This window comes from Protopterus annectens, chromosome 6.part1 (assembly GCF_019279795.1).
Source record: "Protopterus annectens isolate FY-2018-M chromosome 6.part1, PAN1.0, whole genome shotgun sequence".
NCBI lineage: Eukaryota > Metazoa > Chordata > Ceratodontiformes > Protopteridae > Protopterus > Protopterus annectens.
In genome coordinates this window covers 555,078,643-555,105,458 of record NC_056738.1, presented here as the reverse complement: position 1 = coordinate 555,105,458, position 26,816 = coordinate 555,078,643, and the positions used below count along the sequence as shown (strand labels likewise).

The 26,816-nt window shown below is 37.1% G+C and overlaps 1 protein-coding gene across 5 annotated transcripts in view; it reads left to right on the top strand.

The window, feature by feature from the left end:
- Window positions 1-26,816, top strand: part of LOC122805673 (neurexin-2-beta-like) — a 1,444,051-nt gene that overhangs the window by 1,338,162 nt on the left and 79,073 nt on the right. For all 5 annotated transcript variants that reach the window (XM_044076001.1, XM_044076002.1, XM_044075998.1 and 2 more), the window contains one exon: window positions 18,919-18,997. In XM_044076001.1, the coding sequence (XP_043931936.1) occupies window positions 18,919-18,997 (79 nt within the window). The remainder of the gene's footprint in view (window positions 1-18,918; window positions 18,998-26,816) is intronic.

The following is a 26,816-nucleotide window of genomic DNA, read 5'->3' as shown; positions in this document are numbered from 1 at the left end:
GATCAGCGAAATAAACACAACTACATGCTGCCTTCCAAAGTTGCTTCATTAACACAGTTAGGTGGAATATGAAAGAATCCTGCTTGCCCTTGTGAAACACATGATTGTTGATTGCCAGTCAACTTGAGACCTTTAGGTACTCCTTCAGTTAACTGAATGAGTTCCTACCCTGGCAATTAAGTAACTATCCATTTTGGAAAATGCCATTATATTCATGCTGTACAGGGCCATCAGGACGTTTCATATATCAGTTATTACTCAGGCACTAGAATCAGAGGACTTTAGCAAAGAAGATGTAGTTTAGTTTGTTAAAACACACTTGAACCTGCGTGTGTGTGTGTGTATGTGTGTGTGTGCGTGTGTGTGTGTGTCTAGCTGTCTGTATCTATATATATCTATATCATTCTGTCTCTCTCTCTATATATATACATATCTATATAGATATATAGATAGATATAGATATATAGATATACACACACTCAAACACACACACACACACACACACACACACACACACACACACACACACACACACACACACACACACACACACACACACACACTCCTGTAACAATAATTAAGATAGAACATTTTAAAATACCTGCAGAGACCAACATTTAAACGTGGACTGTTTAAAAAATGAGGCACATATAGTCAGCAGCACAGTAGACTGACGACCCTTGTTCTCAGATTCTCAGATGCCTGTTTTTGGGAGGTGGGTCCCTACTGGAGCTATGACATTTTGCATTGTGCTTTATATCAACACAGAACTAACTATTATGAGGGAAAAAAATATTATATCAGAATATATGCTTTTAACAATATAGGGCTACTGGAGTAGATCCATGACAAAAAGTAAGATTGTTCCATACTGCTGAATGAAAAAAAAGATGCGGTTGTTAGCAACATAATAAGACTGCTGTGCCTAAGGTGTTCTTTTCCTATGTAGAATTCTGGACATTGTTGGCATAGAGCTACATAGATCACAGCTTTAATCTGACAGTTAAATTTGTGTTTTATTTGCTACTCTTTATCTTTAATGGTAAAGGTTGACCCTGTGGACATGTGTGGGCAATAATGCCACATGTTACATCTGGACATACCATACCTAACTGCATACTGGTACGTACCATGGTTAGCTTCCAAGATATTTTTTAGGTTGGGGCCCCGTTTGAAAATTAATCTAGGTGGACCCTCTATTGTTGACCTGGTAGTTGGGTCATTCCGTAAAATGCCCCAGTTCTTAGTGATGATCTTCATGATCTCATATGCATCTGAGCTAAAGGGTGTAATCAAACTACCCTGTCCAAGATTGTTAATGCCTGTTTTTGTGTGCAAATCTAATGTTAAGTTTTCTGAAATGGTTTTCCTATCCAATACTGGTTTATAAAATCCTCTTGATCTTTTTGACTGGACTTCTGTCATTATTTGATTCAGTAAGCGGTTTGGGTAATCCCTTCGAGAAAACATACCCTGTAGTTTACTACATTCAATGAAAAAGTCTTCATCTTTTGTGACCATCCTTGCTGCCCTCACTAGTTGCCCCTTCACTACCAATCTTTTTTGGTGAAGGGGGTGGCAGCTACTGTAGTGTGAAAAGGTGTTTGAGTACATTTCTTTCCTGTATATAGTTGCTGAATAGCAACTATTAGTGTAGTCTTTGCTAAGGTTACTGTCCAGATATGCAGTGTCATCTTTCCCTAAAGTAAATGTGAAAGATAAAAAGTGTGTGGTACTGTTGAAGTATGAAACCAGTTCTTCTGCTTGGGTATGTTTCCCTCTGTTAACATAAAAATATCATCCAAATAACAGGTGTAATAGTGGATCTGATGTGAGGTCTGCCCTGATTTCTTCACATACTCTTCCTCCCAGTAGGCCATCAGTAGATTTGCTATACTGGCCCCACAAGGTGAGTCCATTGCTACCCCTATTTTCTGGAATTAGAACCTGTTACTGAACATGATGAAATTGTATGACAGAATAATGTCTAAGATTACTTCAACAAGTGTGATTTCCTCTGCTGGTGCCCCCCCTTGCGTAACATGTAACTGACCCATTCTATACCCTCTTTATGGGGGATTGATGAGGACAAGTCCTTCACATTGACTGTCAGGAAGTTCATGTCTTTGTTGAATTCCAGTGTATTGATGTTAGATAAAAAACTCCATGAATCTTTACATACTTGCCCCTCTTTCTTAACATATTTCTTAAATATGCAGTCTACAAATTTAGCACAGGAGTATGTAATACTATTCCTGGCATATACTAGGGATCTCATGGGTGGGTCAGTGATACTTTTGTGTATTTTCAAAATCCCAAAAAGTACAGGGATTCTAGGTGCTGGCATGTTCAGGTAGTTGAACTGGTCCATGTCTATTTTCACCTCAATAAACAAACCATTTAAAATTGTTCAAATCATCCTGTATGCCACATTCAATTCATTTCTGGAAACTTCAACATAAACATCACTTCATAAAATCCTGGACATTCTACCTTCATACTCTTCATAGTTCATTATTACTAACCCACCCCCTTTGTCAGGTTACATGATCCTGACAGGGGCTTGTTTTAGTAAAGACAATGCTTCTTTTTCTTTTCTAGTGATGCTGCTGAATCCAGCATTCACCTCTTTACCATTGTTTAGACAGTTTGTTATGTCTAATTCACAAATCTGTTCATACAAAGCCAGTGTGGGTGTAGTGGGGGGTTGTAAGTACTAGCAGTGTGTAATGTGTTGAGTGTGTGATTGTTTGGACCCAGCAGTACTGTTAAATTTAATTTTCTTACAGTTTTAAGTCAATTAAAGTGTTAGGTAAGTCTGCTCTGTGAGTTGGTACAAATGTATGCCCTTTAGCCAGTAAGTCTACCAGCATAAGGTCTACAGTTAACTCAGAAAATTTAAACACTTTAAAGTCTTTTTCTGTGTTGTAAACAATTTTACAGTTCCTAGAATCACTTACTGCAGGGTTGTGCAGCGATTCCAGTTGTTCCTCCTGTTGTAGTATGTTCTGGTAGTCCTTTGCCTCAAGTTGTAAGTTGTGGCATGTTGGCGAAAATATGGGGCATCTCCTGGTGTAGAATTTACCATATTTTGTTGTCTGTTGCTGGAATTCGACAGTTCTATGTCATCCTGACTTCTGTTTGCACTTCGGTTCCCTGATTTATAATCCAAACAGCTCTGTTGGTGCGTGTTGTTCTCCTGTTTTCCTTTTCTAGATGTTGTATTTCCTGGATGAGTTGGGTTCCCTGTAGACCCGCCTCTGGCTTCCATTTGGCCAATCAGAGCTCCGGGTTGTGATGGAGCTGGCTTCAGATAGGCTGAACCAGTCTCATAGGCATGTCTATCTCTGTTAAGGTTTTTCAGATTGCCATTTCTCAATTTTGAAATCCATACTGGTGAATAATCTTTCATAATCAAATTTATACCTATTAAAGTCCACATTTTCCTTGATTTTTTTGGTCTAGGATTGTTGCTTCCTCCCTTAATTTATCTGCCCATAACTGACAGTGTTTGCACATGACTGCTTGTAATTCATAGCCATGCTTGTCAAAGAGTTTCAGTAATTCTTGGTGAAACTCTGAACCCTCCACCAGTCCTGTAAGAAACTGCCAAACTCTCAGCCCTTTAGGAATGATGTTCTCACTCATATACTCTTTAAAGTAAGCTATTTCCAGATGCAATTTTTTTATATTTTAGTAGTCTTTGATCAAATTCTTTTAACATCTGTGTGATGTTGCCTCCCCCCCCCTAGCCGGTTGCCTCATTTCTGAACTCCTCCTTGCTGTTTGGAGGGAAATGGGCTCTTTCAGCCATGTGTTCAGTGACGTCTCCCCAATAAGCCCTGAGGGTACTTCTTGGTGCATAAATCTTGTTTCATGTGTTTGTGTCAGCTCTTGTGGTCTATTTTGTAACTCCACAGCTGTACTATGTGCAGTACCATTGACTGGACAGTTTATCGTACTGGACAAGGTTCTATCACCCCTCTCTTCCTTCCTGGGCCAACTGAGTGGCCAAAGGTGGTTGGGAAGTACTTGGAGGGTTGAATGAATGCACTGATAAATTAGTCTTAGTTATAGAATCAAGTCTAGTAGCAATATCTTCAACTCGCTGACTAAGAGCTCCAATTAGGAGGGTAAGAATGCTTACATCTTTGTCCTGTGACAGCATGATGGGTGAACTTGCTGGGTCTTCCAAAGCCATGAGTACAAACACAAAACCAGGAAAAGCAGGAGACTGAACAACAATCCAAGACACTTGCAGAAGAAGGTAAGTCCACTCCAAGTACTGTAGTTCCTTTTCTTTAATATAGCACAAGCAAGAGAATGCCCTAAGTAGACACAAGCAGGAATACACAGACAACACATTTAAATTTAAGGCAATAGACAGTGTGATCTCTGATGGAAGAGGGGGCCCAGAATCTTTACATTTGGAAAGGTTAGAGTTATTGTGGCAACTCAGGACTACAGCTTGCGCTTACCCAGGGTTAAATGAGGTTTACTCTATTTCTTGTATTTTAAAGCTAAGAAACCTTCAGAGATGACTAACATGATGAATTGTAGGACAAACTAGCTATGTCAAATATATAACAGTTGTCTCAGTACAAGCTAATACATACAAACTTTTAAAAGCAGTCAATTTAGTAATGCATAATTCAAATGGTGGGTGCCATGCCATGATGTATAGACAGGAATGTTGTTTGTACTTCCATGTATCCATACATAATTGTCACCCCAATATTTATATATATTTTATATTCTAATGTTTAACTGTAGGATGCCATGCCATGCTGCATAAGACAGAAAAGTGTTCTGAATATTTTTATGCATTATTATTTTTATGCATTAGTACATTTTACTACTTCTTTATACTTCATCATTCTGTTATATGCTTCTTAAGCACATTTATATTTTTAAATATTTTCAAACATTTTTAACAACAACATTTTTAAAAGGTTCTCAAATATTTTGAATATTTTTAATAACTGTATGTTTACATATTATGAGTATGATTTACTATGTCACAATATTGGACAAGAAAGTGTGTATCTTTACTTGCCTTTTTATAAATCCAGAGGGTGTTTTGAAAGAAACTCTTTAAAGAAGTAATTACTTATTGAGTGGACCCTCATAGCATCATCAGTGTGTTGGGAATAGCCCTCACCCATTGGCTGACTAACAACATGCTTGCACCATGGACTGTTATTTAAATGTACTGGTTTTAGTGAATCCCATTACCTGAAGAAGTCTCACCATCATTCTGTATTTTTTATTATTTTTGCTTGTGCTATATTAAATAAAAGGAACTACAGTACTTGGAGTGGACATACCTTCTTCCGGAAGTGTCTAACTCTGTAAAACTCAGACATTCTCATTCTCATTGGTAATCTTTGCCAAACACTGTCCTGCCTCTTCCCTAGGGTAATTACTGCAACCAAAACTTTGTCCATTACTGAATGTACCAGTTGGAGTACTCCTCCTCAGTGCAAGGATCATATTATTATAAAACTGTAGCATCTTCTCCACTGAGCTTTCCATACTTCTAATAATCTTTTTAGCTTCTTAGTGTTTTTACGTCCTGGCTTCTCATAGCATTTGGCTTTATTTGCTGTCTGCTTGTTTAATCAGGTATAGTTTTGTCTTCCTTAACATGCATTACATCTATTTATTCCCAAATATTGCCATCCCTTGACCTACTTTGGCTGTACCCTATTTTGCTTTTTGTTAAGATGCCTTGTGTACCTTATTTCGATACCTGGCTCAACTGCATAACTGTTCTATAGTCTCATACATGCTGTTTTGAGGTACTGCTATTCTTCTTCAACTCTACATATTTCCTCTTCCTCCTGAGGTGCTAGATCCCTTAGTATTTCCTTGAACTCTAGTACTTTTGCTCCAGTCAAGTCCAGGTCTTCAGCTTAATTTCTGTTGACTTTACAGCCTTCTTTGATCACTACTTGCAGCTGATTCTGGCCACCAGTGGTTAATGCTGTGGGATAGCACTGAAGATGACTTTGCAATCACCAATTCTACCCTAGTGTCCTTTCCTTACTTGGAGGAAGTCTACCTGGTTTGCACATTGTCCACTCTTACTTTGTCTCTTGGTTAGGCATGTGTTCACCACCATCAAGGCACTTGCCATACCGAAGTCAAGGATAGTCTCTCCTTCATTATTCCTTTTGAGCCATCAACTTGGTCCCAAATAGTCCTAATATCTTCTTCTGTCTGGCATAATATGAGCATTCAAGCATTATCAACACAAGCTCATGTTGTCCTGCTTTATCTGGTAGGGCTTAGATTTGCTGCATGAATACATTATTTTCCTTACTGTCACAACACTGCTCTGGGGCATAGGCTGAGATTATGCTGCCCTGCTTTTATACCGGTGTTTGATTGCCATGAATCTATCATTAATTCTGATGATATCCCTTACTGTCAAATGAAGTCTCTCCTCACCTCCAATTCCTACACCATTTCTATCTTCCCCTTGAGTAGTAGACTTTGGATTACAAGCCAAGTGGCTTTGCTGCACTCACAATTAAACTTGTCTCATAGATACACGGGATGTCCAGCCTCCTCCTTACCATCATGTCAAACAATTCCAAGCTATGTACCGTCAGTGAATTTATACGGAGTGTAGCAATTCTTGATATGTTTGTCATATTGCTTAGTTAATTGGTTTTACATCAGCCTTTTGCTCAATAGCGCTATTTCAGGTAACACAAACTGGGCAGTTGCACACCAACCAGCCAGTAGGCTACTGACCTTGGGCTGCTGGGCTTTATGGTGCTTTATGGTGAGCACTAGCTGGTCAGTGGAGGCACACAGGTACCTTTCAAAACTAGCATGAGTCGCTGGCAAATGTCCGAATTGAACAGGTCCTCAACGCATTTAGCACTGGCAAATACCCAAGCCCTGTTTGGTGACAATTATCATGGACCTAATCATCTACATCCAGTTTTTACACAATTGAATGGCTAGCCCTATTTGTGTAACATATATATATATATATATATATATATATATATATATATATATATATATATATATATGAGTGTGTGTATACATATATATATATATATATGTGTGTGTGTGTGTGTGTGTGTGTATATATATATATATATATATATATATATATATATATATATATATACACACACACACACACACACACACACACACACACACACACACACACACACACACACACACACACACACACACACACACACACACACATATATATATGTGTAGACACACACTTGTATGTATGCATGTTTAATTCAGATCTCTAGTATACTTAGTTGCATATTTTATAAATGTATTTTTGATTACTATCTGCTCCTGAGAATTATATATAAATGAAAAATGAGGTAATCCACAAAAGGCAAAAAGGCAGCAGGTACAGGCAATAAAATAGGAACACAGGATAAGTAAACCAATTTAATGTAAGTGCTTTTTTCGTTTAGTACAATAACTAAACTTCATCGGACATAAAACAACATTCCCTTCCTATATATCCACATTCACAGTAAATACGAATGTTCAGCAGCCAATCATGAAACTCATTAAGTTAAATCTCACTCACTTATTAAATTCCACATTACAAAAGATAATAATAAATAAGAATATAATACTACAGTGAAATAATGCAATAAAAATTAATAAAAAAATGAAAAAAACTATCTATCAAAAGTTTTTAATTTCAAAAAACTAGTAATAGAAATCATATCATTCAGGCTTTGTAGAGAGGTGGCATTCAAAAAAAGGTATATAAATACTAAAATAATACTAAAACATCTGCCTAATTTATTTATTTATTTGCATTTGTTGACCGGGAGTTTCCGACTGGACGTAGGTCCATTTTCAGCGGAGGCCCAGGGAGAAAAGCTCCACATTTAAAATAAAGACAGTAGTTACATTGGATTACATAGCGATTAACAATTTAACATAGCAATTAATTACATATTTACAGATGAAGAACATAGTACATGCAAATGAATAAAGAGAAATATGGATTGTATTTCTGTCCTCATTTATTTTGCTTACATATAAGCCTAAACTGATGGATTAGCATTGAAAATCCTAAACTAGCCCCACTGTAGAATTTTATCCTTTTGCTGTTTTTACTTTCCCTTTATCATTCATTCAGCAAACCCTTTCACAGTACGACAGATGCAGTCTGCAAAATAAATTAGCAAAGAGAATACAGTATTGATTCTACTTAAGTACAACATTCCCCCTTCATTTGTTCTAGGCTGAAGACAGGGGTGCAAAGAAGAAAAAAATGAAAAAAAATTGAGGTAATCTGTTTTACTGAAATGCTTCTTTGTAATTTATATGCTCCACTACTTTTAAGATTTCATATTTGGTGTTCATTTTTAATCTTAAGCAAAAAAAAAAAGGATTGGTAGATTTCTTTTGAACTCTTTCAGTTTTCTTGTGATGTTTTCCCATTCAAGGTGTTCACCAGGTAATGTGTTATATTAATGTCATGCAAGTTTTTCTTTGAAAAAAAAATGAGGTGCATACACTTTCTGATAAAGATTAAAGTGCACGTTTCTAAGAAAATGCTAACTTAGAAGTATAATAAGGGAAGGGCTATGTGTGGCACAAACTCATATCTTCTAAAACACAGCTTTTTATTTTACAGTACTTTTTAGTATATACTTCATACTGGTTCTCACCTTCTTCGTGTATCATCTAAGGTGATATAATTAATGGCTCCAGGGTAAAAAAAAATGACTGAAGTTTCCTCTTTAATTAGTTCTTTGTTTCAGTGTGTAACTAAGGGTATCAGCATTTGTCTGATTCCTCTTCTGTGTAGCTTTAACAGTCCAACATCTTTTCATGTGTGAGACATGGAAGTGAAAAGGCATAGATGTGTTAATAACCACCACTGAAATGGTACATTTTGCATTATAACTTTCTCATTTTCCTGAATTGTCAAGGGCATCGTTAAACAAAGAATGGTACAGTGTTATACATTATACATTGAAGAGCATATCCTGTATTTGTAAATCTATGATCATTTCTTTGAATGGTTTATAATGCTCAGTTAATCATGCTCTTTGTTTTATCATAACACTCATTTCTTTACTTTGTAACTTGCTGGTGTCACATTTAGTTCTATATGTAATGTATCTTTGATCAAATAATGTATTAACAGATAAACACAATTAAGTATGCAAAACTTTCTACCATATCAGGAAGGTAAACATGAAATTCAATTGACACTAATGATGTTTGTACACCACTGATGTGGTATGCAATCTGATATATCATGCAGCACAATGCAATATATACATCCATCTGAATCTTCTGAGATTACCAAAATAAGACCTACTGTGTGTCAAGGAAGGTGTGATTGTAGACATATAAATATATTTTACTTGGTTCTGATTGCCCCTTTACGAGCTTGTCCCACGTGTTGTCAAGAAGACAGTAATTCCGTGTACATCTAATCTAGGATTTTTGTATTTATTATTCCTTGAGCTTCATCTCACTCGCTGTACATCCATCCATAACCCCTTTTTTACCATTTTTCACAAAGAGTCTGGGTGTCACATCAATAGTGACCATCATATAGAGCCAATGTTCAGACCTGTCACATTTGTTCTATACCATAAACAAGCACACCTATGACTAATTCATAGAATATAATCCACCTGCTGTATGTCTTAGTTTCCATATTGTCTTGTTTTATGAAAACTGAGGGATGTCTTAAAGGAAATAGATTTGTGAAATGTGTAAGCATTATATGTTCCTAACTGATAACATATTTATTAAAGTTGGCAATCTTAAAAAAATAATTTCAGTAACCATGATTTATTTTTATGAAATAAGGAACAAGCACCACTTTATTTCTGATATAGAAGCAGAGTTAGTACAATTAAATTAGTCATCACATAATTTCATCTATAGAACAACGATTAGCACCATAAGAAGTACCATGCAGCAGGTAATTGCAGTGTATTTATTTATTTATTGCATTTGTATTTGTTTCCCAGGGTAGAGCACTGACCTCCATGGACCTTTTTCAGACTCAGCCCATGAGCGGTGTCTGGTTAAGTGACTTGCTGAGAGTGACAAAGTTAGGAAGAGGAGGTTGAGAGAATTAAACCTTGCACCTTCTAAAAAGTTTAGACCACTGGGGGAAGAGATGAGAAAAATGAACTAAAGGATGACTGCAAGTATCACAGTTACACATGGTACCTCATGGATAAGTCTGAAACCCAGAGCCTTCAACCTTCATTACCCAAAATATAACCTGTCAAAAATAACCTCCAAAAACTAATGCCCCCCACCAGCTAATGTAATCAACTCCATGTTCCTTCTACAAGGTTGGAAGAGGGAGAAAATGCCCAGAAATTGCACTTAGTGCCCACAGTATCCCCTGGCAATGTTTCTTAATGCAAATGCCATCACTGTCAGGGAACCAAGTCTTGGAGGGTTGAGGCATAGAGACTCTCCTTTCTTGGAATAGTGTTACTAGAATAAATGCAGTAGTGGATGTCATACTAGAGTCTGTCACTTCTTCTTTCGGCTTTTCCCAGTTAGGGGTCACCATAGCGGAACACCATCTGCTCATGATTGGCAGTGGAGTTTTACGGTGTCGAGTTGCCAGCCCGGCGCCCAACCTTCCACAGAAAGCACACACTCATGTACTCACACCTAGGGCCAGTTTAGTGTGTCCAATCCACCTACAGCATGTCTTTGAGATGAGGGAGGAAACCGGAGCACCCGGAGGAAACCCACGCTACCACAGGGAGAACATGCAGAATCCACACAGAAGGCACCCCAGCCGAGGATTGAACCGGAGAACCTCTTGCTGTGAGGTGGCAATGCTAACTGCTGCACCACTGTGGCCGCCCATACTGGAGTCTGTCACTACAGAATGGAAGTGTTTAATAAGAAAAGCAGATATCTCCCCTGGTATTCATTGCATTGCCCTAAGTATGTACACATTTTTTGTATCGTTCATCTTTAACATTTATGGAAGTAAGTTGTCACAAGTAAATAAAATGTAAGAAAATGATAATTAATTCTAAGAGGTGATGTGTCAGTGTGTGTTTGTCTTATGGTATGGATTTTGCTGCATCTCTGAATGCCAAGTGAGTAGCTTGAAATGTTTCCTCAACTTATAATAAGAAATATCTCTGTTTCATAGGCTCATGACATCTTTTGATGATGTCACATAAGAATCAGAAAACAAATACATGAAGTTAAGCAAAATATTTCTAAAAATTAATAAAGGATTGTGATTATTTTAAGAACTGATGCCTATTTTTTATTCTGTTTTTTTGGGAGTCATGTTTGCAAGAATAATCCTGAGTTCTCTCATGCCTAATCATAACTAAATAAGTCCCTTCCACAAACCATCTGCATTCAATATGCAGACGACTCAGCATTGATATGTTGAGAATCTTCCCCAGCTGAGCTTCAGGCTACTACCCAAAAAGTTTTTGCAGTTGCTGAAAATTGGTTCTATCAACATTGCCTCCTACTTATTCCAAAAAAACCTAAATTATTACTATTTACACCTACACAGAAATCCTCTGCTCTTGACTTCAATATAACATCTAATAATGGAACAGTAAATATCCTCTGAGCCTACTACGAAACTACTAGGTGTCACATTAGATCATAATCTGAACTTCGATTCTCATATTAACTTAACCATCAAGTCAGTCAATAGAAAACTTGGTTCTCTTTATACGCTGAAACCCTTCCTCTCTGCTTCAGCGAAAGTTACCATTGCCCAGACGCACCTGCTATCTACCCTTCTCTATGCCTCACCTATTTTTACAAACCTATCTAAATCTAATCGCAATAAACTAGCAACTTCATACAACAACATTGCCAGATTTGCCACAGGAGCCCCTTTTTGTACCCACCATTGCATTAATCTTAAACAACTTGGTTGGCTGGAAGTACATAATCAACTACTACTACAGCAACTTAGCATCACCCACAAAATCTTCTTTCAACCTTCTAATACTACCATACTCTGTACTCTTATTAGCCCTTATAAAAACCTCTCTTCATTGCGTTCAGCTACTAAGCTCCTAGTAGCCTACCATAAATCCCACAACAAAGCTGGGGACTGTTTGTTCTCCATCTCAATTGGACCTATTTGGAACAAGCTTCCAAGCGAACTTACAACTCTTACTTCTACACCCACTTTCAAAAAGCATCTAAAAATCTTCCTTAAATCCCAATGGCTCTGTCCTTGTATTAACCTAGACTGAAACTTTTATTGCCTCCAGTTACTCACCTGTTCTTTTGACCGCGACTTCTTCACTACATTACTTTAGTACTAGCTAATTTAACTTCACCAACTCCACTGAACTACAAAAAAAAAAAAAAAATCAGTAATATTCTTATATTCAATGATAGTTCTCTTTGTAATTCTTTCAACGTGTTATATCTTGTGATATCAGGACTCCAAAGGCTTTATATCTCTAGTTGTATTCCTTTGTTTATATCCTCGTGTATTTTTCGTTTGTCTGTCCTACTAGCATTGCTTTTGAAGTGCTTATTATTGGGTATAAGTTTCTTCTCTTTTTTTTCTATGTTGTGGAGCTTTTCTCCCCGGGCCTGTACTGAAAATGGACATGTATCCAGCTAGACTAGCCCGGCCAACAAATTAAAATAAAATAAATAAATAAACCAACTGCTCATTCATATTATTTAAACTGCCTGCTCCTTATTCTGTTAGCATTCTAAATTCCGGAGGGCTCTCATAATATTATGTAGCTGTTTAAAAAGGGGGTTTCTCTGACAAAGGTCATTATTTTCTTTTATATGAGTAAACCTGAATCATCCCAGGATTTATCTGCAGTGCATCATGTTTTTAGAACTGAATGAAAAACAATTGAAAGACAAAAAGACTTGTTTATTAATGGTGCTGCTGTTAAATTAAGTTATAAATTCCTTGAAAGTGAGCCTTTTGTGTACTGACTTATGATCATGTTTGTAACGGTAGCACATTACAGTGATCAGTTTTTTGGATGTAAAACTGTATACACCATCAATATTTTCCTACTAGGATGAAAACATAGAAGATGTACAAACTGTATCTTTAATTAATTTACCTTCTGGAAGTTTAAACTGTTGATTCCTAGTTTCTGAGAAAGTCACATACAGCTATGTACCATGTGACAAATCCCATACCGTTCATTGACTGCATACCTATCAGCTTGCAAACACTGAAAATAAGAATAAAGGCTTTTGAAAAGAAGAGTGTGAGGTGAGTGAAAAAAGACAGCAGCATTTTGAAAAGAAGGCACATTCAGCCCAAAATGTGGACATCTAATTAGCAAATCCCTGTGCTTGCTTCCAGTAGGAATGTGGGATATTACTCAAAACCATGTATTTAAAAACAGTGACAAAATAAAGGAAAAATAGAAGCATATTATCAAAGCAGCAAAGTAAAATCTGCAGACTTTAACTGTATTACTAAATTACACCATACAGGGTCACTTATTTTTGGATCTGAAAAAGGGAGATGTAAGATAAGTTTCCTCTTTCTTTAAAGTATAGATGCCACTAGTATGTGGATCATTTAGTGTAGGTGTCTGTGTACAAGATAGCTTCAAGAATAACATGTTATCAGCAGGGATGGCCAGTGCTATTGGACTGCTGGACTGCAGCCCCCTCAGCTGTAAAATAAAGAAAAAGAAAAAAATAAAAGAAAAAGATAAAAAAATCGTGGACTTTCGCACTAGTCCAGACTGCTGCTGAGACAGTCTGGAGTATGCGCAGACTGTCTCAGCAGCAGTCCGGACTGGGAAACATGTAAGAACAGAGCTCCCAGAAGTCTATGCAGTTTTAATTGCATACACTGTCGCTGGGAACAGGTCGGACCCGGACTGCAACATTGGCAGGCAGGCTGGAGATCTCACGGGGATGTAATGGTAAGAAGTCTCATTGGGGATCTCGAACACACCAGCTATGGGATGTATGTAATGGCCACAGCTATATGGATCATGGACAGTGGAAGGGATTTACATCACAGTGTGTGTGTGTGTGTGTGTGTGTGTGTGTGTGTGTGTGTGTGTGTGTGTGTGTGTGTGTGTGTGTGTGAATGCCCCAGTTGTTAGGTGGCTAGAACAAACTCATGGTGGTGTGGTAGGGAACACCTCAGGCTTGAACCCTGTACCTTGTATGCAGGTGTTAAGGACCTGAATTCCCTATCCACCACCATTTGTAAACAAATTGCAGATTTTTGCCTCATATTTGATCTGATCTGTTCCTCATAATATCTGTGATTTCTAAATGCTGCAATGCTTAATATCTGATGGTGCAGTGGTAGCATTGTTGCCTCACAGCTGCAGGTTGTCAGGTTTGATTCTTGGCTGGGGTGCCTTTTGTGTGGGGTCTGCATATTCTCCCTGTGTTTGTGTGGGTTTGCTTTTGTGTCCTCCCATGTTACAAAGACATGTCTGCATTATTTCTTCCTGGGCCTCTGCTGAAAATTGTTTTCTTGTTCCAAGTCAGACTGTCCTGATTAACAAATGTTAAATAAAATTGACAGGAATTTGAATTTCAGACTTCAGGTTTCTGAATGTTTGATTCCTTGCATATTTGATGGTTCAGTGGTAGCATTGTTGCCTCACAGCTATAGGTTTTCTGGTTTGATTCTTGGCTGGGGTGCCTTCTGTGTGGAGGCTGCATCTCATCCCTGTGTTTGTGTGGATTTGCTCTGGTGGCCTGCCATTTTACAAAGATGTGTCTGCAGTATTTCTCGCTGGGCCTCTGCTGAAAATTGTTTTTGTTCTGTCAGAAGTAAAATTGACAGGCATTTGAATTTCAGACTTCATATTCTTTAGAAAATACATAGTAATGCAACCTTTTATTCTAGCAATTTTCTAAGTTTATAAGATGAATATTTGAAATGTGTCCTTATTTTTGGGACTGTATTACCCCATTAGTGGCTTTGTCCAGGTTTTTTGTGCTAAGGTTGACAGCTATGGCAAGAACTGAATTCACTGAATATGTTTGAGGGCTGTATTCCCTCATTACTTGGTTTGTCCAGGTGTTTTCTGCTAAGAGGTTGACAGCTATGGTGAGAACTGAATTCATTAAATGATAGCCATTTAAATTTCAGTCTTCCGCTCTTTCACAAAGCAGCTGATTTGGCGTAGTGGTATGTTGCTCTGACTGTTTTGCACAGGGACTTTGGCAGTAAAATGTATGGTGGTAACACAACATTTTTCTTTCACAAAGCAGTTGATTTGGCATAGTAGTATGTTGGTCTGACTGTTTTGCACAGGGACATTGGTAGTAAAATGTATGGTGGTAACACAGCATTTTTCTTTCACAAAGCAGCTGATTTGGCATACTGGTATGTTGCTCTGACTCTTTTGCACAGGGATCTTGGCAGTAAAATTTATGGTGGTAACACAGCATTTTATTCTAGCAACTTTCCAAGATTATACAAGCAATGTTTATGTGTCCCTGTTTTTTGGGCTTTTGACCCCCCCCAATAAATTTGGCTTTTTCCAGATTTCTTGTTTTGCGAAATTGAGATGCAGTTGAGTATTGAGATTTTACAAGGAGCTGAGAGTAGCAGGGGAAGAGAAGTTTAGTGCTGCTTAAACTAAGTCAGCTTGCATTGTTAATAGCACAACAGTCTGTGTACTTGCTTTTGATGCAGAAGGTTGTTGGTTCTACACAAGGGATGAATGCTGCCGTACTGAAAAAGTTAAGATACTAACTATGAGCCTGTTATCGGTTTGCTATCCATTTCCTATTGCAATATTACTAGCTTATCATTTTTAATGTAATATAGGCAATTTATTCTTCAGGGGGCATCAGACACTTTATTTTTCGATGAAACCATGAAATATAAAGGTGTTGGCTAGCAGCAACCTCTTCATTAGTTACAGATTTATTTAATGTGGAATTATTTAGATGACTTTTTTACTTCTTCAGAGATTGTGCATATTTACTGATAATGGTGGACTGTAGAACTGTGCATAATTACTGATAATGGTGGACTGAGAATTGTGCATATTTACTGATAATGGTGGACGGTAGAAGTTTGAGTAGACTTTTATGATGGAAATGTTCTGAACTGGGCAGTTTTGTCATTATGGGTGCATGCATTTTGTTTCATTGTTTACTGGCAAGATGTTCTGAATTGCTGGTAAAATGTGTTTTCTTTGAATGTGGGTTTCAATGCTGTTTCAATGAATGTGAGTTTCAAGGGCAGAGACATTTTAATGCTAAGTTTGTTTAGCAGATGTCTTAGTGTTTGTGCTGTAAAATGCAAAATAAAACTTTCAAATGAAGTCCAAATCATCATAGAAGTAAATCAGTATGCACATTAGTGTTTATGGTAAATGGAGTGAAATAGCCAAGTAATGGATCATTGGAATGGCTGCAGGGGGAGGCACCATTCGACCATGATTTTGTGAGGGGGAAGGGTGGCAAACTTAAAGACAGCCTCAGCTGAACTATACCTCCCAACTGTCCAGATTTTCAAAGACTGAATAGATTTTTGCTTCTTAATTTTGGTTTGTTCCTCATAAAATTTGTGGTTTTCTGGCAAATCATTTAGGAATCAAGTCGCTAAATAATGACACACTGAGTTTCGGACTTCATAACCTTCCGAAAAATGCATGCTAAAGTAAGACATGTTCTATCAACTGTCTCAGTTTATACAAGAGCAATTTTTAGTACTGTTTATATGTTCCCCAAATATATTTGGCCTTGTCCAGATTTATTGCATTAACAGGTTGAGAGGTACATGCAAATAAATTGCTTTATAGAATTAGGCATAGCCAAACTTCTCAACTGTCCCTGATTTTGGCTCAAAATGTTGCTCTTCCCCCTAATAATCCCTCCGCAAAATAGCAATTTTGAAAGAAAACATGGAGGGTTTACAATTAAGAAATAACAGCAATAATCAGAGTTATAGATTACTTTTATTTCAGAAATACATGTAGATTATTTTATTTTGTCAGCTGCTCAAGTTAGCAGTACTAATATTAAAGTGTCCCTTCTTTGACCGGTTCTCAGCTGTATTGTGTGGCTATTTTATATTTTTACATCACATTTTTGGTCCATTTTTCATAAAATTGCATTTTTTTGGCAAAATTGTGTTTTTTTTTTTTTGGCAAATTAGTAACAAATCATTAAAGACTGAAGTTAGAAAATAATAACAGACATTTGAATTTCAGATTTCATACCATTCAGAAAATCCATACTAATGCAAGACCTATTCTATTATCTTTCTAAGTTTATAAGAGCAATATTTAAAACATTGTCCTTATTTTTGGGCCTTTGTCCCACTTCTTTGTATGGCTTTGTCCATATTTCTTGCTCTGAGGTTGAGAGGTATGACAAATGTGTCAGGGCCATCACAGTCAGCCAGAGACATTTCAAATTGTGACATACTTCTTGCACCCCACTCCCCCATGTAGTGACTCTGGATGTGTCGAAGCAAGGCAAGGAGTAATTATGCAGTGTAAATGTGCAGAGTATCCCCCCCATCCAAGGTAGACACAAGTACTAGAGTGGCTTTTCATCTGTCCATGATTTTTGCAGAATGGTCTGGTTTCTGTCATATTTTTGTACTGTTGATTTATGCTTATTACTCAAAGTGCCTGTTGCTCTGTGTTTAAGTAGCAATACTTTAATGGCCATCAGGTAAGCTTGGCTGAGATCGTAAGATGCAAGTAAGCTTTAATAAGCATACTGTTAAAGAATTGCCAACATTGAAAGCCTTTCTGTTGTTGCCATGTAGAGAATACTTAACTAGATAATGTATAAGCCTTGGGTATTGAAATGCATATGACAGTATTTGTAATAAAGAACGGATTACATTATTTTAAGAAGCTCATTACACTAGGAGACTTCCAGTCATCTCTGCAGACTTTACCCGTAAACTAAACAATATGCCAATCATGTGGTCCATAACCTGTGCAGTAATCCTTTTAAGCAATGTATCTTGAGCTTATTTCTTATTTGCTTTTCATTTTTTACTTTGATCATGTTTTCCCCATGAAACAAGTAGATAGTTGTCAGGCAGCAGGTCTTTTTTTTTTTGGATAAGAAACATTTTTACAAGTGGGGGCATCAGATATTTCTACTTTCAGCATGTTACTTGGTACTTTAATAAAGTTGAATATAAATTATAATTAGAACTGCAGTGCAAGAAGTGGTTTGAGTTGAGTGCTACTTGATTTTGACTGGCATTCCATTAATGTATTTAAAAAGTAATTTATTTTTTCATGCCTCACAACCTTTTTGTTTCCATCTAGATATTAAGTAAGCTGTCATGCAGCCAATGCATTGAAATATTTTTATTCTTCTATACTTCATTTTGTCTTGATTGGACTCTCATAATGACGGTTTGGCACCCAGGGCAGTGTATTTAGTTAGTTGTGGTTTTGAGCATAGCTCCTCCACTTTCTAGTTGGCCACACCCCTTCCCAATTGACCACACCCATTCAGCTGTCTCCTGCAGCCCCCCTTTGATTTGAAGTCACCAGCCGCCACTGGTTATCAGTGGGAATTCAGAAAATTGTGGAAGGGGTAAATCAAGCCTGAAAATAGGGACATACCTCTAAAAATAGGAGCATCCTGTGCAAGGTTAAATCAGGCCTGAAAACGGGAACATGACCCCATAATATGGATAGCTGAGAGCTCTGATTAATTGTTGTATGTATTCTTCTCTAGTACGGAAACTGGATAATATACAAGACAAGGGGTAAAGGCCATTAAGCTGCAAGCATACTTGAATCTTGAGGAATATGTGAACCACCAAGTTAAACTCACCTATAAAGTTCTCCTATTTATTAAAACATTTCTTTATTCTTTCCAGGGTTATGGTATAAATAAGTTAGTGAATTTCTTGTTTTTCAAATGAGAATGTGTTTCTTATGATCTTATTCTTCTGATCTATTTTAGAATACAGATGACATCCTTGTAGCTTCAGCTGAGTGTCCGAGTGATGACGAGGACCTTGAGGAGTGTGAACCTAGCACTGGTGAGTTTGTTTCCATTTGTATTTGGAACCTCAGTATCAGTACTATACAGCTTGAGCTTTTAAGGCAGTGTAGAAGTAATATATTAATGGTGTAGCAAAAGTTTTGTAAATGAGCAAGGCAAAGGTGAAAACCAGAGTAAATTATAATTCTGTTCCTCTCAGAGAACATAGCGTTGCACAATCAGTCTCCCCAGAAGGCATTATTTGTAAACAATAAAGAATGAAAGACATCAGTTATTTTCTTTTATTTCAGATTCTGTGTGGTATAACATATTACATTATGTAGAATTACATATTGATAGACTAATTAGATTCATGTGTGAGAGAAGTAAATCTTTTAAGTGGTGAGCACAACATTGTTTTGTTTAGTATCAGTGAAATCCCATAATTATTCTGGCACTTGCAAATATTATTGTTGTGTCCTTTCACAGCATCAGAAGTACCAATAACTTTAGGAGGAATTTACAAATGATAGAAAATTGCAACTTGCGTGTAGATAATAGATAGCAAACACACACAACACTGAGTGGCAACACCAATGGGCATGATAGTTTACTCCATATAAAATGAATCTACAGACTGCCTCAGCTGTCTCTACAGAATATATTCAGTCGTGTTACCTGCTTCTAAGGCAGAAGGAAAATTGATGTATAATGCGTTTGGTAATATATCAGTAACTGCTACCTGATTGGGAGTGAAGGTGGAAATATCTGTGACTACTGGAGGTTATCAATAGGACAAAGCCTGAGCCATAAACGTCACTAGAACTGAATATAGTCACCCCGCTGTTAGGCAGCCTGCAATTCTTAGTCTTATATAGACTTATTTTTAAAGGTTCTACCTAATCTTTTTAAATCTTGCCCTTTTTAAAGTAAGTCTGCAGTAATGGGCTAATCTGTCTAGAACATTAGTCTATGCCCCTTTGCCTGTGCTTTACAGATGTATGTAAATATATATATATATATATATATATATATATATATATATATATATATATATATATATATATATTTATAAAGCATTCCTGTTAAACTATTATACTTTAATTTGATAATGTATGATACGCTAGTACAGAAACATAAATAAAAGACGATTTTTACCTTTTTTTTAAATCTTTTTTTAACTTGTTGCTAGAATGCTAATAGTTGTTAGTTTAGTTTACCTGCATTTCTTCTTTTAATGGTTTGAGTTGGGTAGTCAGTTCCTCTTATAATGGTCGATTCAGTTTGTAATTTCACAAAAGGCTCTGTTTAGCCAGCCAAACAGATTACTTGCAGGGTTATGTTTTGAAGCAGTACATAGTATATATCTATGACTGTCTATCTATCTATCTATCTATCTATCTATCTATCTATCTATCTATCTATCTATCTATCTATCTATCTATCTATCCGTCTATCCAATCTATCTACTGATTTATGTATACAGATAGATAGACAGATAGATAGATGTAAGTATATATGTTTTTATTCTGTGACAAGAATGTTGATGTTACTGCCTGCTTCTATTATAATGCATTCTGTAAGTTGAATAGTTATTTCTATGTTAGTAGTTACATTTAGGTTTCCTCATGTTCCATAAAATACAGAGTGGTATATCATAATGCTATAAATTCAACAATGACATAAAGTGTTTTTGTAAATCAGCATTAAAAATGCACAATAATTTACATTAAAGTTTGTAGGTAGTTAAGAGCTGCATTCTGTAAACAGTTTATTGAGCTGTGAATGGTGTTTGGTCCAAATGCATCCAGTTACACTATTTGTATAATATAATTTTTGTTAATATGACAGCCACAGATTATTTATAAACCGTTAGCTAGGAAGCAGCACAGTGTCACATTCTACCTTATAGTAATTTGTTCTTCAGTTTAGTTCTTGGCTGGAGTAATTTCTGTGTGAAGTCTGCTTGTCCTCCCTGTGTCAATGCCATTATCTGTCTGGTACCCTTGTTTTCTCCGACATTCCAAAGATAAGAAGTAGGTGGACTAGACACTGTAAATTCTCTATAGGTGTGTATGTGTTTTTGTGTCTGTGTGTGTGTATGTGACATGGAAGAATAACTACAGCAGAACCAGTCACCCGGTGGTGTGAACATTGGAATTAGATGATTGTCGTGTTGAAGTGACACCCACAACCATTGTGCAAAAATGTGAAAAAAAAGGGTTGTGGATAGATAGATGCATGGATGAGAGTGCTTGAAATAATCTGTTCACATGGTAGCTAAGCATGCAATATTAATACTCCTCAGGGTTGAGGACTATGCCTCTTCTCCGGGAATGGAGCAATCTTGCAATTTATATGCATAATTATTAGGGAGTTTGGAGGGGGTTTTGATCCCCTGCAAAATATATATATATATTTTACATGGTCTGACTGTGCCTAGTAGTGTGCAAGTTAGGGTGTGGGATAGCTATACACCCTGCATTCATGAGTTTTATGGCTTTCAGAAATGTAGCATGGAAAACTCAGGAATCTTATAAATTTTAGAATTTTTGTCATTATCAACAACTGTTATATATCACTTAAGTTAGGAAATGTTGGTCTGCATTCCATTATGTTGACTTTTAGTGCATAAGATGGCATTTCAACTGAAGTTTAAGATGTTTAAGGTGTTTTCTGTGTTGGAGAAAAGTCCAGTGCAGGTTGTAGTTCCCCAGCATCTCTGAATATTATAATTGCCTCTTAGATAACTTGGAGAAACTGGGCTTCCATCTTTGCAGTAACCAACTATTTTTGATTTATTAATACTACTCTGTAATACAATTTTCATATTTCCACTCATCACAGTTACAAATTAGTAAAAATGAGGAGAGGCAAAGAAACTTGCATATTTTCACTGAAGTTTTGAAAATGAACACAAAAATGACCCTTTATGCAGTAGCTATTGAACTTTTTTGTTTTATGTTCTGTGTTTTTGTAGTTATGCATTAGCAGTGCAATAAATTGTGCGTATACCCATAAATGTATGGCAAATGCCATATCATGTAAAATAGGTTGCTTTTAGTTTTATTATATAATTATATAATGGGACATATTTTCTGGTTAAATTATAAGACCAGCCAAAGAGTGATAGAAGTGAAAAGAAAACAACAAAGAAAATTATTCATTTTATAGAATTATTTTCAAGACCCCAAGTCTGCATAACGAGCTTTTGCTGTATTTCATGCAGTTCAGAAATAGGGAGCCAGACTGAAAGTTCCGGCAATATGGTTCCTTGTTTGTCTTGCACAGTGCAAACGAAAAAAAGAGATTAGACTACCATATGGCATTGTAAATAATCTCTTTGCACAGAAATGCTTATATTTATTCAGGAAAACAGTAATAGTCTCTTGAGAAAGGAGCCTATTATGTCTTTAGAGGTTCTCCGAGAACTTGGCAGAGGCTTTGTTTCCCTTCACCAAACTGTGCTTCCTGAATAAACAAACTGAACATTACACAAACTGATAGCAAGCAAGTCTAGTGACGTTATCTTTCCATCTGAGTCATATCTTTCACTTTTCATTATCTATGCCCATTGGAAGGGATTAACCAGGACCCTCAGCTTTCATATGTTTTGCTATCTGAAAAATGCAGGTGTGCTAAGTGTTCTGCAGTCCTCAGAATACTTAAAAGCAAGATTTGTTTAACTGCTTATTAGCATACTTATTATATGATTGATAATTCAAAATTGAAACTTCTTCTTGCATTATAACAGATGATAACATCTAGAAACTAGCAGAGTGAATACATTTGCAAGTGGAGTACAAGCCCTTTATATAGTCTTTTGAGGTACCGTAATGTATTTACTATAAATTAATGTATTTAACTTAGGGGTTCTTTTACAGGCAGTATATTACCTGTGAACTATATTATGAACTATTGATAAAAAAGCAAAATGCTTTAATGAATATAGTTACCTAAAGTGAATTATGGCAGTTGCTCTTTTTTATTGTTATTATATTATTATTATTATTATTATTATTATTATTATTATTATTAAGGTTATTTCATAGCATTGCTTATGTCTGAGATGTTATGGAAAACAAGGAACTAGAGTGTAGAGTTATAATCTGAGGTGATGCTTTGCTTTCAGTAGTAGCCACTGGAATTATTTCATATCTAATAGTGCCCATTGGAGGGATCATCATGTAGCATTCTTATAATTACACAGTGACTGCTCATTATTATTCATAAACGAGCATGCTGACTGGACAGCCCAACCTGAATGCATGCTGTAAATTGAGCAAATACCAACAGAAAAAAGTCCAGTCGCTGAAGTACCATTGATCTGCCAAACCTTCTATTGGTATGTGCTGAGGGAGAGAGCAAACTATGAGAAAAATCAGGCATGTTCTGCAAAAGTAAAGAATCAGAAATGTGCCCAATCTTCCTTATATTTCTGCGATGTCCCTTGCAAAATTTCGGCAGTCATACATCTCAAATGTCCATATTTTTGCCTCATAGTTTTGGCCTTCTCCTCATACAAATTGTAGTTTTCTAGAAAGCCGCAATAGGATTGAAGTTAGTAAATAATGACAGACATATCCTTCTGAAAATGCACTTCAATGCAAAACGTCTTATTCCAGCTACTTCAATGTTTATAAGAGAATATTTAAAATCTGTCCCTATTTCTGGACCTTTGTCCCTCCATTAAGTTGGGCTTTGTCCATTTTTCTTCCATTGAATAAGTCAGGGAAAAAAATCAACAATGGAGATTTTCCTTTTTCCATTACTTTTCCTGCAGTGCAATGATGTACTGTGCAAGCATGGAGGTTTAAGTCCAATATGCATGCACAGTACATTAACAAGCAAAGAGGAATGCGGAGGAACATTACAACACTGTTATACAGATATTATTTAAGAAAGGTAAGCAATTTCTTTCTTAAATAATGTTATTGTATAATAGCATTAATCTACTCTTGTTTTTGGGTAGATCAACATTTACCCAAGGTTGGCTTTGTTTAATCATGCAGGCTTCACCCTTGTGATCAAATTACACTAACCATGAGTAAATCCTGATATACTAATGCACAGTCATGGATTATTGCTTAATTATATGCTGGTATTCTTATTAGTATAAAACAACTGCCATATTTCCTACTGGTTTGTCCTACTGCTTGTTGATTGCAAATATCATGAGGAACCAACTTGCTAAACACAATTCAGTGAAGCTGAAATTCCTGATCAACAGTTTCCACAGGAAATCGCTGTCAACACATTTCCTAATTTTGAGCAACCATTGATTCCTTTCTTTAGGGACATGCCTCCATTATTCATGCCTGTGTGACCATGGCATTGGTATGTATAAGTATGGGCGCCAGAGGCCACCCACCACATGCAAAAAACAGAGTTTTTTTTTGGGGGGGGGGGTTGATCTCTTGGTCAGATGCGTTTGATTAGTTTGAGCCTCGTCAAGCTGTAAAGCTTCCAACTGCAGTACTGTTGCAGCAAAGCATTATGGCACATAGTGTAGATTTGCAACCAAAATGTTATACTGCCACACAGAAATGTTTTGCTATACAAAGATTTCACATATTATAAGAGGTACTGATCCATATTGTACTATATGAGGTACTGGTCCATACTTATTATATGAGGTACTGGCCCATACTGTATTATATGAGGTACTGATCCATACTGTATTATATGAGGTATGGGTCCATACTTATTATATGATAATCACATTGCCACAGTGGTCAGGAAATCTTTCTACGTGGCTCACCTCATCACAAAAGGTTTCTCATCCAGAAAAAAAGAGGTCATTGTTCCCCTCTACTCATCACTCATTAGACCTATTACAGAGTACAACGCCTCTTTTGGTATGTACCTCACAAGACATCTACAACAACTGAAAAGGCCACAGAAATACCTCACAAAGAGGATTACTGGCCTCAAACAGATGCCCTATGCAGACCGTCTCAAAAAACTCCAGCTTTACTCCGTCGCATATCGCCTACTCAGAGGCGATCTCTGCCTAACATACAAAGCTATGTCAAACCCAGAGCTGTTGGACATGCTCCACTTAAAGAAATCCCAATCCGTCCGAGCTACATGCTCTAGGGACCTAAATCTTGTCACCACAATAAACAGAACATGCTAGATGGATAGATTCCTGTCCCAGAGACTTCCCATACTCTGGAACAAACTACCTGTCTATATCAAACAAAGCTCCTCATTAGTACTCTTCAAGAAAAATCTTGATGATTGGATGGGAGATAGGAAATTCATCGCGGGGATCACTTCTGTGGCTCTGCTTGACAGGGACACAGGAAAATAATTTTCTTGGGTGGCGAAAGCCAGGGTACATTTTTGGCTAAGCTTATATAGGCCCTAGGGCCAATAGCCTAGTACCTACCTATGAACCTAGGAACCTATGAGGTACTGGCCCATACTGTATTATATGAGGTACTGTTCCATACTACTACTCCCCCAGTTAGAATGAAATTACTTCTGATAGTATCAGAAGTCAGTAACATGGAAGTTTATTTTGAAAACAAATGATGCTTTCAGGCAATTATGGGTTTTAGTAATGTTGATTTCTTAAAAATGTAGCATTATCTTGCAACACATCACTGGAATTATTATCAGCACAGCATCAAGGTCACTGCTGTGACTCAAAAGTAAAGATGCTCTGTAGTTTTGTGGAATGCACATCTCACTCTGATGCATTACATGTTATTGCACAATTCTTGTAGATCATTACTAAAATTCACCTACTTCATTTCTGTAAGTACAACTCTATAACATTCATTACAAGGAGCAGAATTATTCTACCTATTTTTTTCTTCAGATGAGTTGCTAGTAGCATTAGTAATGCCTGCAGTAGCTTTGTCCCCGCTTCACCCACTTGTGTAAAAAACCTAACCCTGCCCTTCACCTAACGCTTCACACTAACTTATTAAAACTCCTTTCCTTAATAGTACCACTGCACAAGACATAGGCCACGTTGCTTCACTAGAGACAGCTTGCACCTGTCACCCTTAGGCTTTCGTATACTGGCCAAGGCTCTTGCCACCCCCATAGTGCCTTTTTTAGGCAAGGCTCAAAGGACAAACCCACCTCCATAGACAACCCAAGGATAAAAAAACTAAAGGTAATGCTACTCAATGCCAGAAGTCTAAACCTCAAGATGCATGCACTCGAGGCTCTCCTCAGTATGGAGAAAATTGATGTCTGTGCAGTAACAGAAACCTGGTTCAAGGCTCCTGAGAGCACCACAGCACTACCAGGTTATAACTCATACCATGCGTTTCGGCCACAAAACTCGGACTGAAGCACAAAAGGAGGGGGAGTATCTATATTCATCAAAGATACCTACACCTCCAGGTTAGTGGCACTGCACGAAGCATCAAAAACTATCCAAGTGCAACTAACAGCAGGCAAAACTGCCTTTCGGTTTGTAGCCTGCTACAGAACACCCTCCCTATTACAGGAACCCCACTTGGCATTCCTGAGAACACTGGAGAATATGAAGGTCTCTCCAAACACTATGTTATTGGGTGACTTCAACTACCCAAACATTGACTGGGAAAACTACTCAAGCCCAAACACCCTCGCCCAATGGTTCCTGGAATTTATAAACTCTAACGCTATGGAACAACTGGTCACCACTCCCACAAGAGGGAACAACATATTGGACCTGGTCATCACCAACATGGGGACTCTATGTTCCACACCAGAGGTAAACCCCTCATTGGTAAGATCAGACCATAAACAAATTTCCCTGGACATCCATATCCTGTCCCCACCCCCAGCCAAGGAAATCACTGTAAAGAATTTCTCAAAAGCCAGCTTTACACTTCTCAAGACTGAGGTGGAATCCTTCAAAGCCCCCGGGC